This window comes from Falco rusticolus, chromosome 19, assembly GCF_015220075.1.
Source record: "Falco rusticolus isolate bFalRus1 chromosome 19, bFalRus1.pri, whole genome shotgun sequence".
Classification (NCBI taxonomy): Eukaryota; Metazoa; Chordata; class Aves; order Falconiformes; family Falconidae; genus Falco; species Falco rusticolus.
Genome location: NC_051205.1, coordinates 4,216,039 through 4,230,461, shown reverse-complemented (window position 1 = coordinate 4,230,461; position 14,423 = coordinate 4,216,039). Strand labels below are relative to the sequence as shown.

General features: G+C 69.6%; 1 protein-coding gene across 1 annotated transcript in view; it reads right to left on the bottom strand.

The window, feature by feature from the left end:
• Positions 1-14,423, bottom strand: part of KMT2D (lysine methyltransferase 2D) — a 33,348-nt gene that overhangs the window by 13,041 nt on the left and 5,884 nt on the right. Inside the window, 28 exon segments of the mRNA XM_037370773.1 lie at positions 23-89; positions 1,030-1,117; positions 1,215-1,338; positions 1,426-3,509; positions 3,713-3,861; positions 3,995-4,168; positions 4,415-5,371; positions 5,373-6,119; positions 6,275-6,325; positions 6,412-6,485; positions 6,782-7,026; positions 7,148-7,232; positions 7,564-7,746; positions 7,888-7,992; positions 8,386-8,460; positions 8,705-8,894; positions 9,065-9,189; positions 9,727-9,843; positions 9,989-10,132; positions 10,240-10,455; positions 11,385-11,432; positions 11,550-11,659; positions 11,776-11,940; positions 12,041-12,222; positions 12,436-12,540; positions 12,673-12,783; positions 13,170-13,283; positions 13,527-14,377. Coding sequence (XP_037226670.1) covers positions 23-89; positions 1,030-1,117; positions 1,215-1,338; positions 1,426-3,509; positions 3,713-3,861; positions 3,995-4,168; positions 4,415-5,371; positions 5,373-6,119; positions 6,275-6,325; positions 6,412-6,485; positions 6,782-7,026; positions 7,148-7,232; positions 7,564-7,746; positions 7,888-7,992; positions 8,386-8,460; positions 8,705-8,894; positions 9,065-9,189; positions 9,727-9,843; positions 9,989-10,132; positions 10,240-10,455; positions 11,385-11,432; positions 11,550-11,659; positions 11,776-11,940; positions 12,041-12,222; positions 12,436-12,540; positions 12,673-12,783; positions 13,170-13,283; positions 13,527-14,377 — 7,686 coding nt within the window.

Below are 14,423 nucleotides of genomic sequence, written 5' to 3'. Positions count from 1 at the left end.
CCCCCCCCAGGCTGGTACTCACTGATGACACCCTGGGCGAAGGTGGGTGGGTTGGGGCGAGCCTGCGTTGGGTCCGTGCCGCTCCGCTCCTGGCAGAGGGGGGAGCGTTGGCGACGCGTGCCATGCTGGGCCCCCTCACCCCCCTCCACAGACCCCCAGCTCCCCAGGGAACCGCAAACCCACCGGGCAGAGCGGCTCCTGCCTGGCAGTGTCCAAGCACCGGCAGCCCCAAGGGGACCCCTATGCGCCCCCCAGGCACCCCACTCACCTGCCTGCTCCCCATCCACCCCCCCAACACCCCAAGTCACCTGCCTGCTCCCCTTCTGCCCCCCAGGCACCCCACTCACCTGCCCGCCCCCCTGATGCACCCCAACTCACCTGCCCGCCCCCCCCAGGCACCCCACTCACCTGCCCACTCCCCATCCACCCCCAACTCACCTGCCCGCCCCCCCCATGCACCCCACTCACCTGCCCACTCCCCATCCACCCCCAGACACCCCAACTCACCTGCCCGCCCCCCCCATGCACCCCAACTCACTTGCCCACTCCCCAGACACCCCCAGACACCCCAACTCACCTGCCCACCCCCCAGGCACCCCCAGTCACCCCACTCACCTGCCTGCTCCCCGTCTGCCCCCCCCCAGACACCCCACTCACCTGCCCCCCCCCCCAGGCACCCCCCAGACCCTCCCACCCACCTCCCCATCCCCCAGACACCCCACTCACCTGCCCCCTTCCCATCTGCACCCCAGACACCCCACTCACCTGCCCACCCCCAGACACCCCAACTCACCTGCCCGCTCCCCATCTGCCCCCCCCAGTCACACCACTCATCTGCCCCCTTCCCATCTGCCCCCCAAACACCCTGCTTGCCCCCCCTCAGATACCCCCACTCACCTGCCCCCTTCCCATCTGCCCCCCAAACACCCTGACTGCTCCCCCTCAGATACCCCCACTCACCTGCCCACTCCCCAGACACCCCCCCCAGACCCCCCACCCACCTGCCCACCCCCCTGACACCCCACTCACCTGCCCACTCCCCGTCAGCAAGTGATTCTGCATCTCGGAGACGGCCGGACCCCCCGAGAGCCGCTGGGCCAGCAGGGAAACCTGTTGCCTTGGGGAGGGGGACACAGAGAGATGAGGGATGAGCCAGAGCCAAGGCACCCTGCCCACCCTGTGCCGTGCCCCACTGCCCACCCTGTGCCCCTTACCTGTTCATGCCCTGGGCCACCCCGATGCTGCCCTGAGCCATCACCTTCTTGATGCCCTTCAATGCCACCATCTTGGCCTTGGCAATGGGGTCCATGATGTCCTCGGCCGCAAACTTGTCCAGGTCTGCCACGAGAGAGTCGGGGGATGGTACCACGCCACGTCCAGCCCTCTCCCACCCACCCCCCAAAACGACCACCCCCCAGCCCCTACCTGTGTCTGGGAAGAAGCTGTTGGCCAACTGCTGCTGCATGACGAGCTGGGGGGGCTTCAGCCCCAGGGTGGGCGGCTGCACCCCGGCCATGGGCTTCTGCACCAGCACCTGCTGCTGGCTCTGCTGTGGCTGCGCCAGGGCCACCTGCACGCCGTGGGGGGACGCCAAGACGTGGGGCTGCCCGGGCGCCATACCCATGTGGGGGGCCAGCGCCGGACCTTGCTGGGGGGCGCCGAGTCGGGGGGGCTGCGGTGGCATCAGCGGTGGCCTGGCCACCAAGCCCAGCTGGAGGGGAGGCTGTGGGGCGCCCAGGCGGGGGGGCTGCCCCTCGGGGGGCTGCCCAGCCGTTGCTGCGTGCAGCATGGGGTGCCCTGGGGCCGGGAGGTGGGGGGTGCCCCGGGGTAGGTGGGCAGACATCTGCTGCTTCTTCTGCAGCTCCTTCTTCTCGTGCTCCAGCAGGTCCTCGATGAGCAGGGGCAGCTCGCTGGCCACCAGCGAGCTCTCCATCTTGTCCAGGTCATCAGCCGGGGAATGCCGGGCACTTCCCAAGCCCAAAGCTCCACCGTCCAGCTCAAACTTTTCCAACAAGGGGTTGTTTTGGCTGCCCAGCTGGGCAGGGGTCAGCCCACGGCCGGGACCGGCGTAGGGGTCCTTGTCTGGCATGGGGACACCGGCATGGCCACTGTTAGGGAAGTGAGGCAAGCCGAGGCGAGCCGGGCCAGCGGTGGGGCTCAGGAGGGTCTGGCCGGATTTGAGGCTGAGCCCCAGCGAGGCAGAGATCTTATCCGTGCCCTGCAGGCTCTCCGACTTCACCGGGACCGGGAGCCGCTCGGGGCCGCTGGCGGTGAACTGGCAGGGGGAGGTCTTCAGGCAGCCGTCCTCCAGCTTGGGCTTGACGTCGGTGGGCAGCGAGCCCCCCTTCGCCTCCGCACCGTGTGCCTTGAAAGCCGGGTCGGGGGCCAACGCGGCGCCCGGTGGGCAGGGAGTGGGTCCCAAAGCCACCCCCGGCACCAACCCTTCCTTGGGCACCTCCCGGTCCTCCGTGGATGGAGCCGTGTCTTTGCCGTCCCCGGGATCGGGGAGCTTCAAGGTGGGCGCTGGTGGCTCTGTCTTGAGCTGAGCTTCGCGCTCGGCTTTCTCGTTGGCCGACTCGACCAGGCGGAGATGCTCGTTGAAGATGTCCTTCTTGTCACCGGTGTCCAGCTCGGGGTCGGTGTAAGCCAGCAGGTCGAACTCGTCGCCGTTCAGCAAATCATCCAGGTGGGGATCCGCTGTCTCCAGGTTATCCAGGTTATCCAGGTCATCGTCCCCTTTCGCCACATCTGGATCCAGGCTCAGGTTGGCCAAATCATCATCGTCTTCCAGGTCCTTGTGGGAGCCGAAATCATCGTCCAAATCAGGCTCCACCGGCACCTCGCAGGGCAGACGCCCCCCCTCCAGGCTCAGGTGGCTCTTCCCCGGGGCCGGAGCCGGCGCGGGGTCCGGTGTGGGACCATCTTTGGGACCCTCAGGTCGGAGGGCAGAGCCGGAGGACAGTGGGCGCGGGGGGACGTGCTGCAGCTCCAGGTTGGGGGCCGGCAGCGGCGGGGGGGCGGCCGCTTTGCTGGGAGGCTGGTGGTGGCTGTTGCTCAGCTCGGGCCCCTGCGGGGAGGCGGGGGGCAGCGGCACCGGCATCTTCTGGGGCTGCAGGGCTGGGGTGGGGAGCGCCTGCATGGGCACGACAGGGGCGCAGAGAGCCTGGGGGGTGCCCTCCTCCCCGGGAAGAAAAAAGCGGGGGCGGGGTGCCTGGGGGGCAAAGGGGGACCCCACGACCCCTCCGGCTCCTTTCTGCACGTTGTGGCGCAGCTCGATGAAGGGGGCGCCCAGGGTGGCGGGCGAGGCGGGCACTGCCTCGGTGGGTGCCGGCAGGCGGGTGCCCAGGCTGCCGACGGGGGGGCCGGGGGCCGGTGGGGCGAAGCGGGAGGCGACGGGGAGCCGCAGGGCTGCCTGCTGCTGCTGCTGCTGCTGCCAGAGGTGCTGCTGTGGGGACGGCGCCGGGAAGACCCCCCGGGGGTAGAAGGCCTGGGGGGGTCCCACTGCCGCCCTGCAAGACAGCGTGGTGTCAGGGCTGGCACTGCCACCCCACGCATGGCACCCGGGGGGTTGACCCCCTCGGGCACAGCAAAACCACAGCCTCCCCCCCCCCCCCATCCCTCGGGAGCGATCCCGACAAGCGGGAGCTGAGGGGAAGCGCCCCACTGTGGAGCCCGTCGTGGCGAGCCCCTCACCCAGCTGCTGGGCACCCACCTCCCGTTGACGTCCAGGGTGGCCGGGGTGGCCGCCGGTGGGGGCCGGGAGAGCCGCTCGTCCTGCGCAAACGCTGCTTGCACCATAACGGAGCCAGGCAACTTCCCGGTGCCAGCTGCGGTGGCGAGGGTCCCGAGGAGCCCCTTGTCCTGGGGTTTAAAAAAAAAAAAAAAAAAAAAAAAAAAAGAGAGGAAAGGACACGTCACCCCCCTCCATCCGCCCCACCCCACCCCTTTCCTGATTGCCAGCAGAACCGTGTGTCCCCCCCCCGAGCTCTCCTACCTGTGCCGGTTGGTAGGGGGCCATGCCCCGGCTCAGCTCGAAGGCTTGGCTGCCGGTCTCGGGGGTCCAAGCTGCCGGCGCGGAGGTGGCAGCCGCCGCCGCGCTCTCCTTCTCCTGCCGTAGGCTGTTGCGTTGGATCTGCTGGCGGATGAGCAGCTCCCGGAGCCGCTGGCGCTGGGAGAAACGGAGCCGTTAGGCCTGAGCAAAAACCAGGAGCAAGCCCCAAGAAACAAAGCAGACACGGAGAACCTCTTCGGTGCCCACCTCCACCCCCCACCCCAGGCGCCTGTGCCCCCTCCGTGGTTCTGAGGAAGGGGCCACCAGCAAAGCCACGCTCCGAGCCCACCACCACTCCCAGTTCCTCCCCAGTATCCCCTCCCGACCCCGCACGGCCAAGCTTGCCCACCAGCCAGCCCTCACCTGCCGCTGCTTCTCCAGCTCCGACTGGCTCATGGTACCGAGGGTGCCATCCTGACCGCTGGGCAGCTCCGCCAGGTCCCGGTTTGGGGGCGCTGAGAGCCCGGCAGCCGCCGCCGCCACCTCCTCCCTCTTGTCAGCTGGCGGCCCCAGCGTGGCTCGGGACAAGAAGGCAACGGAGGCATCCTGCTGCTGCGGGGCTGGAGGCTGCTGCGGCAGCACCGAGGGGGGCCGGAGGGGCGAGAGGCTGTAGGTGTCGGTAGCGGCGGTACCCGGTCCCAGGGGGCTGCCGGCTTGGTGGAAACCGGGGGACGAGGCGTAGGCTGAGCTCTGGGGTTTACTGGGGACGTAATGGCTGTTCATCCCGTGGGGCTGGTGGGACGGGGAGCCCTTGAGCGGCTCCGAGACGGCGGGGGGGAAGGTGAAGCGCATGGGGGGCTGGCTGCCTGGGAAGACGCTGGCACCGGGGGAGCGGGCGAAGGGGGGCTGCTGCCCAGCCGGTGCCTTGGCGTGGGGCTCACCCGCCGGGGTGCCCCCAAAACCCCCCCCGGCCGCTGGGCTGTGCGAGAGCGGCACCGACTTGAACCCCGGCTCCGGCAGCTGGGGCCGAGGGGGTTTGTGGAGGGGGGTGAAAGGGTCCCGGGATTGGGGCCGGGAGGGCGGCTGGGAGTAGGGGTCCGGGGATTGGAAACGGGGGGTGACGGGGGACTGGCAGAAGGCTTCGTTGGAGAGGGGGCGGGGGGTGAGTGGCGACTGGGAGCTGGACTGGGACTGGGGGCTGGCTGGGACGCGGGAGAAGGGCTCCGAGGGCAGGGAGCGAGGGGGGAGGGCGCAGCAAGCCTCAGGGGGCTGCAGCCGGGGGGTCAGCGGGGGCTGCGAGTAGGGGTCCAGGTAGGGCGACTGACGGTAGAGATCAGGGTGACCGGGGGGCGAGGGGGCCAGGGGATGGGGGTCGGGGGGGCCGGTGCCCCAGCCCCGGGCTCTGCGGCTCTACCTGAGAGACCCGTGGGGTCATGGGGGCTTTGAAGACGTCGGCCGCCTTCAGCTCCGCAGCGGAGAGGTGGGGGCCGCCTGGGGACTCCCCGTAGCCCATCGTGGAAGAATAGCTGGGCGAGCAGACCCCCAGGCTCCCCCCTTCCTCCTTTTTCACCTCCAGACCCTTCTTCTGCTCCCCAAAAGGCAGAGGAGACAGCAGGGCTTCGGGGGGGCGGGCGCCGGGGCTCCCCGGTACCGAGAGGTTGTCCAAGGAAGGGCACCGGGGCTTCAGGAAAGGGTCGGGGGTACCAGGCTGGTGCCGGGGGGTGCCGGGGGGCGTGGGGTGGAAATCGGGGGGCTGGGAGCTGGGGCCAGCACGGGGCTGGGGGTGGCTGGGGAATGGCTGGAAGGCAGCGCCCGCCGTGGGGCTCTGGCTGAGGGGCGAGGGGAAACGGGGCTCCAGCGCGTAGGGGGGGGCCGCGCCGTAGGGATCGTGCGAAGGCACTTGGGCAGGGGACTGGGGTGGGAGCTTGAGGAAAAGCTCACTGGGCGACTCCGGCCCCACTCCGGCACCCGCCGGGGGCTTCAAGAAGCCCTCGCCGGCGCTGGGGGGGCTGCTGATGTAGACGGGCTGTGCCCCCGGCGGCACAGGGATCCGCAGGTGCAGCGAGGGTCTCTCCGGCTTGCGCAGTCCCTCCCCTTTGGTCTGCTTGTTGATCTGGCTCTCGGCCTGCTGCAGAGAGAGCCCGGCCGTCAGGGCTGCGGGGACCCCCGCCTGCCCTCCCAGCGGGCTGGGGAAGGGGCTAAGGGGGCAAGGGGTGGGCACGCCACGTCCCCTCCCCCAGGGCTGGGCCAGGGCCGCCGGGCACCTCCCGCTCCAGCACGTACCTTCTGCACCTTGTTGATGCGATGAGCCGCCCGGTTATCTTTGGCCTTTTGCTAACAAAAACACGAAGCGCCAGCTGACTCCAGAGCAGCCCCCGGCGCCCAGGCCCCCCCCGCCCCAGTGATGCCCCGGCACTCACCAAATAGGGGGCTTTGTCTGTGGCGGGGACCTTTCTCCAGAGCTTCATGATCTGTTTACAACGGCTCGACCAGTCTGGGAGTCCGGTAGGAGCAGAGAAAGAGGAAAAAAAGCAACGTTAGCCCATAGCTGCCAAGCCCCCCCAAGCCCTCGGGGGGTGACCATCCCCTTTCTTACGCAGGGACAGCCCCGTGCCCAGGATCTGGTGCTGAGACACCCCCCCCCCATCGTTGCACGGAGCGCTTCAGCCCCACAGCCAAGCCCTGTGCCGCAGCAGACGAGTTCTCCCCTCCAAAAGGGACCACGAGGGGTGTCACACAGCACCCAGCTCCCCCCGCAACGGGGCAATCGCAGCCCCCCCAGAGCCCTACCTGGGTAATCCTGCTTGAGGTTGGGAAAGTTCATGTTGGCGTAGAGGACGGGCGAGATGGTGGAGAGCTCGCCCAGCTCCTCATCCTTCTCCCAGCGCTGCAGGCTGCGCTGGTTGTAGGACAGCCCGTCGCCCTCCCCCTCCGTCGTGGGTGTCGTGGGTGTCGAGGGGGTGGTGGCAGCTGAGCTGCTGGCCCAGGGGCTCTCGGGCTCGCAGTGGTCCGGGCTGAAGAAGCCACTCCGTTCCCTGCGTACAGGAAAGAGTGTCATAGACCAGCAGGGTGTGAAGAAAGAGGGGGGTCTGGCAACATTCTGGGGTTCAGTCCCGGCAGGGAGGCCAGCCCCAGCACCCCCAGTCGCCTGTGTACCTGTTATCGAGGAACGGGGACTGGCAGACACCTGAATATGACTCCAGGGAGACAGCTCCGGAGAGCGAGCCCAGGGAAACGCTCCCTGCAAGGAAAGGGAGAGGGGTTGCAGGGACGGCAGAACTGGGGCCCAGGCCTGTGCCCCCCCCCCAGGAGCCCTAGCAGCCCTCAGCCAATACAAGGTTCCCCCCATACGCCCCCAAAACGCTTCCCATGCCCATCCCCAGAGCAACAGGGAAGACCCAGGAATCTGCGCCGTCCTGTACCACCGGCACCCGCTGCTCTTCAAACAGCTCAACCCCAACATGTTGGCTTTCCTGGGGCAGCCTGAGTCCTGCCCCTCTCCCCCCGCCACCGGGACACCCCCCCTCCCCCATCACCACATCTCGGCTCGGGGCTGTGCCACCTCCACCTACCCTGCCCCGGCAGCTGGAGATCTCCTTGCAGGAACGGTCGCTGCGCCCGGCTGGGGTCCTGCCCTGCGCCGCTGGCCTCCATCCCCACAGCCACGCAGTTCAGGGGCTGCTCCCCACGCTCTGCCGAGCCCAGCACGTCCTTGAAGAGCTGCTGGACGTCTTTGCTCTCCATCTTGGGCAGCTCTGCCAGGGGGGAGAAGGAAGAGCTGAGCTGTCGCAGGCAGCACTCAGTGTAAATCTCACAGAGGGATGGTGGATGAGGAACCTGGGGGTTCCGCCTCAGGGTCCTCCCGTGCTGAGGGGGACCCACGGGGACGCCCTCACCTTCCGTGGGGATCTTGTCGAGGTCGGAGCTGAGCGCACCCTCACCCGGGGTGGCCGGTTTCTCAGCGTCCCCAGGGTCTGGGGAATCCTTCGGCTCATCAGTCCCTGCGAGGAGGAAACAGCAGATGCCCTCAGCACCCTGGGACCCCCCAGCTCAGGGCTGAGGAGCCCCCACCCCAGGACCCACCCACCCCCCAACTCCTCCAGGGCAACAGCACTCCTCCAGTCCGCCAAAGCCGTGCAGAGCGCCCCACCACGCGGGGGCGCGCTAGGCGCCACTCTATGGTCACCAGCTCCAGGGAATCACACAGGGAAACCATAGAGTTCCTCTCCTCGCACTTCCCGCCCTGCCTAGAGCGTACTCCCCAAACCATAGAGCAGTTCCGCCTCTATGGTTGCAGACGCTCTAGGCCGCCTCTCGAAGGCCCCACGGAGGACTCTGCTCTCTGTCCGCCCCGGCGGCCCACGAGGAGGGTCCCGGGAGGTCCCGGGGCTCACCCAGGTCCTCGGCCTTCGCATCCTCCTTGCCATCGTCGTCAGGAGCCGCGGCACTGCCGTCGGTGCTGTCATCCCCTGCGGGGCACCAGGCCTCAGTGGGGCTGGGCCACCTTGGGGGGGCGGGGACAACAGTACCCTCCAATGGCCCCCCGGGGTCATCCCCCACCCCCGGGGTCACCCCCCAGCACCCGGGGTCGGCAGCAACCCCCAAGAGCCCTCAGCATCCTCAAAGCACCCCCAAACCCCCCCCCACCATGAGCCCCTCACGGGCACGGTGGCCAAGGTTTGGGGTCCCAGGCCAGATCCTGCCCGCGCTCACCTCGGGGGTGCGTGGGGGTCTCCCTCCTGTCAGGGGGGGCGCCCTGTAGTGCCCCAGCCAGAGTGGGGTCCCCCTTGGGCCGTGGGGCACCCTGGCCCAGGGAGGGGCGGGCGGCCCCGTCCCCCACGCCGCCCGCTGCCAGCAGCGCCTTCCGGCTCAGGTCCATCAGCGCCTTCCCAAAAAATGCCTCCTGCCAAAGGGGGAGCTGCCATCAGCGCCACGGCGTCCCTCAGGGTGTCCCCTCATCTGTCACCACCCTGGGGCCACCTCCATCCTCCCCGGAGCCACCTCCTCTGTCCACCCTCCACCCCCCCCGGGGCCACCTCCGACCCCCCCCGGGGCCACCTCCATCCACCCCACCTGCAGGTAGGGGGGGAACATGTCCTCCAACTTGCTCTTCTTCCTTCCCCGCCGTTTCTTCTTCTCGTCCCCCTCTGCCGAGCCCGGATCCAGGCCGCTCTCGGCCGGGAGATCACCCGGAGCCCCTGCAACAGGCACCCCGTTAAAAACATCCCCCCAAAAAATGTGGGGCTGTTCCCGTGCCACAGGACATGCTCAGGCACGGCACTGTCCCCCCACCATGGAGGGCACCCCACAGCCCCTCTCCATCCTGGGGGAGCCGGGGGCAAGGGGGAAAGGGCGAGGGGGAAAGGGCGAGGGGGAAAGGGCGAGGGGGAAAGGGCGAGGGGGAAAGGGCGAGGGGGAAAGGGCGAGGGGGAAAGGGCGAGGGGGAAAGGGCGAGGGGGAAAGGGCGAGGGGGAAAGGGCGAGGGGGAAAGGGCGATCGGGTAAGCGCGAGGGGGAAAGGGCGAAGGGGGAAAGGGCGAGGGGGAAAGGGCGAGGGGGAAAGGGCGAGGGGGAAAGGGCGAGGGGGAAAGGGCGAGGGGGAAAGGGCGAGGGGGAAAGGGCGAGGGGGAAAGGGCGAGGGGGAAAGGGCGAGGGGGAAAGGGAAAGGGGGAAAGGGAAAGGGGGAAAGGGAAAGGGGGAAAGGGAAAGGAAGGAGCGGGTGCCAGGGGACCCTACCGTCCTCTGGGTGCCCCTCGGCGCTCAGCCCCTCACGCCCCACCTCGGCCAGCACCAACGAGACCTTCTTCAGGCGCGTGTGGGACTTGCGCTGCCGCACCATGAAGCCGCCGATGCCTGGGGAGCACAGAGAAGAGGAGGTGGGGGGTCACAGCAGGGCCGGGGGGTGGGCTGGGCTGGGGGGGCAGCCCCAGGTGACACCCACCGGGCCGGGGGTAGAGTCCAGGCTGGGGGGGGGGGGGCAGGTCCGGGTGACACTCACCGGGCCGGTATGGCTTGCGCTTCCTCTTCTTGCACTCCTCCGGGTCTTCCAGCCCCTTCCCCGAGTCCCCGTCTGCCCCCACGTCGCGGTCGGGGCTGGCCGGAGCCTCCAGCTTGATCTCACACTCCATGTGCTCGACACCCACTGGGGGAAGGGGGGGGATGACACAAGACACCCACCGACGCACGTTACCGAGGTCCCCCTGCACCCCCCCGGCGCACCCCGCCAGCTCGCCCGCTGGGGATACCCACCTTCGGCTTTGAGCAGCTCGTCGGCATCCAGGTCGGCATCCTTCTTGTCATCGGGGCCCAGGGGGTCGCCCCCCTCCAGCCCCCCGTCCCCGTTCAGGGGGCCCAGCCGCCCCTTGCGCTGCCGGCGCTTGTGCAAGGGGGACAGCGAGAGGTTGCGCAGCACCGCCATCCCCGTCTCCGTCAGCCACACGCCCTCGAAACGGAAATATTGGGGCTCTGCGGGGACGACAGGCAGCGTTGGGGACAAAAGCACCCACCCTGCACCCACCCCAGCGCCCCCCCCCCAAAACCCAGCACAGCACCCACCCCAGTACCCCCCAGTGCCCAACCCCAGCGCCCCCACCCCCAGCACCCACCCCAGTACCCCCCCCAAAACCCAGCACCCAGCCCAGCACCCACCCCAGTACCCCCCCAGCACCCAGCCCCAGCACTCCCACCCCCAGCACCCAGACCCAGCACCCACCCCAGCGCCCCCACCCCCAGCACCCACCCTGCACCCACCCCAAAAACCAGCACCCAGCCCAGCACCCACCCCAGTACCCGCCCAGCCCCAGCACTCCCACCCCCAGCACCCAGACCCAGCACCCACCCCCAGCACCCACCCCACCCCAGTACCCCCCCAAAACCCAGCACCCACCCCAGCACCCCCCCCAGCACTCCCACCCCCAGCACCCAGCCCCCACCCCAGCGCCCCCCCCCCCCCCCCCCAAAACCCAGCACCCAGCCCAGCACCCACCCCAGTACCCAGTCCCAGCACTCCCACCCCCAGGCACCCAGACCCAGCCCCCAGCCCAGCACCCACCCCAGTGCCCCCACCCCCAGCACCCAACCTGCACCCACCCCAGTGCCCCCCCACGCCCAGCCCCAGCGCCCCCACCCCCAGAACCCAGCACCCAGCCCAGCACCCACCCCACCAACCCAGTGCCCAGCCCCAGCACCCCCAGCACCCACCCCAGCGCCCCCACCCCTAGCACCCAGCCCGCACCCTGCACCCACCCCAGCACCTCCCCCACACCCAGCCCCAGCGCCCCCCCACCCCCAGCACCCACCCTGCACCCACCTCAGCGCCCCAACCCCCAGCGCCCAGCCCCAGTGCCCCCACCTCACCCCCACCCCCAGCACCCACTCCCCCGCCCCGCACAGACCTGGCTCCTTGGCCTTGACCGAGGCGATGTCTGGGGGAGGCACAGGCACTGCAGAGGGAGAACCGACAGCGAGGTGAGTCCCCACGTCCCCAAATGTCCCCCGAACCCCACAGGCTCCCCCCACCCCCCCAAACCCCACGGGTTCCCCCCACCCTGGGTGCTCACCGGCCGGCTTGACCACGTAGGGCTGGCAAGCGCTGCAGTCGAAGCCTTCATCCGCAGCCTGCTCCACCTCCTCCTCCGTGAAGAGGCTGTCGCACGCCGCGTGCAGCCACCTGCGGGCAGCGGGGACCCCGTCACACGCCCCGAACACCAAGGACCCCCCCCCGCCCCCTGACCCTGGGGCGGGGTGGGAGCTGGATGCTGGGGGTGGGGGGGGTGCAGTGCTCACCGATCGCAGTGCCGGCACTGGATGAGCAGATCGTCCTCCACGTATTTCTCGCGGCAGAAGGGGCAGACGACCAAGCTGGCGCAGGGCGCGCAGTGGGTGTAGTTGTTCTGCCACTCGCAGTGGAACCCGGGGGACGCTGCCCCGCACTGCACGCAGCACACGCACCTGGCGGGGTGGGGGGGGGGAAACGGAGGAGAGCCCCCAGGGCTCAGCACCAGCCCTGAGCACCCACTCCCAGGGCTCCCCGTGTCCTCCCCCCGCGCACCATTTGCATTTCCAGCCGCCCTTGGGCACGGTTTGCAAGGGGGGGTCCAGGCAGTACGTGTGGTAGCTGATGTCGCAGTCGTCGCAGAGCAGGAGGCGAGAGGGGTCGGAGGCTTTGCCGCACACCTCGCAGACGATGCATTCCACGCAGCGCCAGCCCTTCAGCAGCATCACCTTCGTGATCTAGGAATTGGGGGGGGGGGGGTCTGTGTGAGCCCTAGGCACGGCCACGGGGGTCCCCAGCCTTAGTTGTGGCTGCAGGGGACACCCTGGGGACACTCCAGGGCACGGCACGGACAGCGTGGACACGCTGGGCACAACCTTGGGTGGCCCCAAGGGGCACAGTGCGGTCCTGCCCACCCAGCACAGGGCTGGGGGGCTCCCAGTCTCCCTCACCTTGCTGTTGACGCAGTAGGGGTGGTAGCACTGGGAGCACTGGGAGCAGGCAAGGAGGTGCCCCTCGGCCCCGCGCCCGAAGCTGCCGCACACCACGCACATGTCCTGGGGGAGAGAGGCTGTGAGAGGAGCTGGGAGGGGGGAACAGGGGGGGGACAGGAGCTGGCGGGGGGGGGTGACAGGGACAGAAATCTGTCCGGCCCCGTCCGTCGGTCCGTCCTGGAGCACCCCACTTACCTGCATGAGCACGAACTTGTCAGTGTTGGAAAAGAGGACGACCGTGTTCTGCATCGTGTCATCATCGTCCTCATCCTCCTCCTTGCTAGGCGAGCTCTCCACGTCGGCAAGCTGGGGACAGAGTTGGGGAGGGGGCTCAGCACCAAGGACCCCCACTCTCCGGGCAGTTTGGGGAGGCAACAGCCAAACTCCGGTGCCAAACCTGGGGGGGGGGGGGCACAGGAACAGGCAGGCACAGCAGACCCCCTGCCCACCTGTGAGCCCAGCTCTACACTTGTGCAGGGTGAAACCCCCAGCCCCCACAGCACAACCCCAGGCAGCCACCTCCCCCCCAGGACCCCCACCCACCCCACGGGGTCCCAAACCTTTCCAAGGCAATGGGATGGTGGGGAACGGGATGGGGGGAAACGCTCGGCACTCAGCTCTGGCACTTAACAGCTTGGGGGGACACCCCCCCTGCCCCCAGCCCCCCACCTCCGCCCCCAGCCCAGCCTTACTGCTAGGGTGTCAACGGACGAGGTGGTCGACTTCAGGCGCGCACGGCCCCGGCCCCGGCCCCCGTGGGACCCACCTCGGGGGCGCCTCCGCCCCGGGAAGCTGCTGCTGCGACCCTAGGGCCAAGGGGAGAGGCGGGGGGGGGGGGGGGGTTACAGCAACCGGGGGTGGGGGGGGCCCGGCCGGACCCCCACCATACATCCCAGCCAAGGCAGGGGCAGCGGAGGGGCACGGCCCCCATCCCACCCCCACAGCCCTCGCCTACTCACCGCAGGGGCAGCCCAGGGAGGGGGGGCACAGCCCTGGCAGGGCAGTAAGGGTGCTGGACCCCTTGGGTGTGTGTGTCCCCCCCTCAATACCTGCTTGACACGGGAGCGCCCCGGGGAGCTGCGCCGCCGGCTCTTGTCCCCGTCCCCTTTGGCGGCCGGTTCGAAGAGCAACGAGTCGTCGGTCTCGGCACCCAGCGGTAGCGACCCGGCGTCCTCCTTCTGCAGGCTGGCATCGGCCGAAGGTGGTCCCAGCTCCAGGGACAGCGAGCCCCCCCCCTCAGGGTCCGGGGACCCCAGCAGCGGCTCCGAGCCAGGGAAGCTGCTGCTGGTGTCCCCCTGACTCAAGTTGGAGATCTCATTGAGGATGTCGGGGCGGGGGCGCAGGGCTGGGGGCTCGGAGCCCCCCTCGTCCCCACGTTCCAGCAGCTTCTCCCCGGCGGCACACACCTCCATGGGGGTCTCGGGGCCCAGCTCCTCCGGTTCCAGGAGCAGGGGGGATCCCTTGGCTTCGGGGTCCCCCCCAGCCCGGCCTTCCTCCAGCGCATCCTCCTCACTCAGCGGCGGGGAGCTGCCACTGGTGCCCTCCCGCTCCAGCCTCGGAGCCTCTTCTTCCTCCTCCTCCTCCTCCTCAGGCAGACCCGGGAAGGGTCCCAGCTCCGGGGCTGGGCTGGCATGGGGGCCATCTCCGGGGGGGCTGGCTGGCGACACCCCCTCCCCACCGGCTGTCTCCATCTCCTCATCCTCAGGGGGCTCGGTGGGGCCTGGGGTGCAGGCAGGGGAGCCCAGGGGGGGTGGCGGGGAGCCGGGGGGCTCGGTGTCCATGGCAGTGCCGGGGCTGCCGGGGGGCTCGGGCAGGGCTGGGGGGGGAGGCTCGGCCACTTCGTCCTCCTTGACGTCAGGCGAGGGGTCTGGGGGGTGGGCAGGTGAGATGGCGCGGAGATCTGGAAGGGTGAAGAGGAAGGGACGGTGATGCCACAGTCTCCCCCC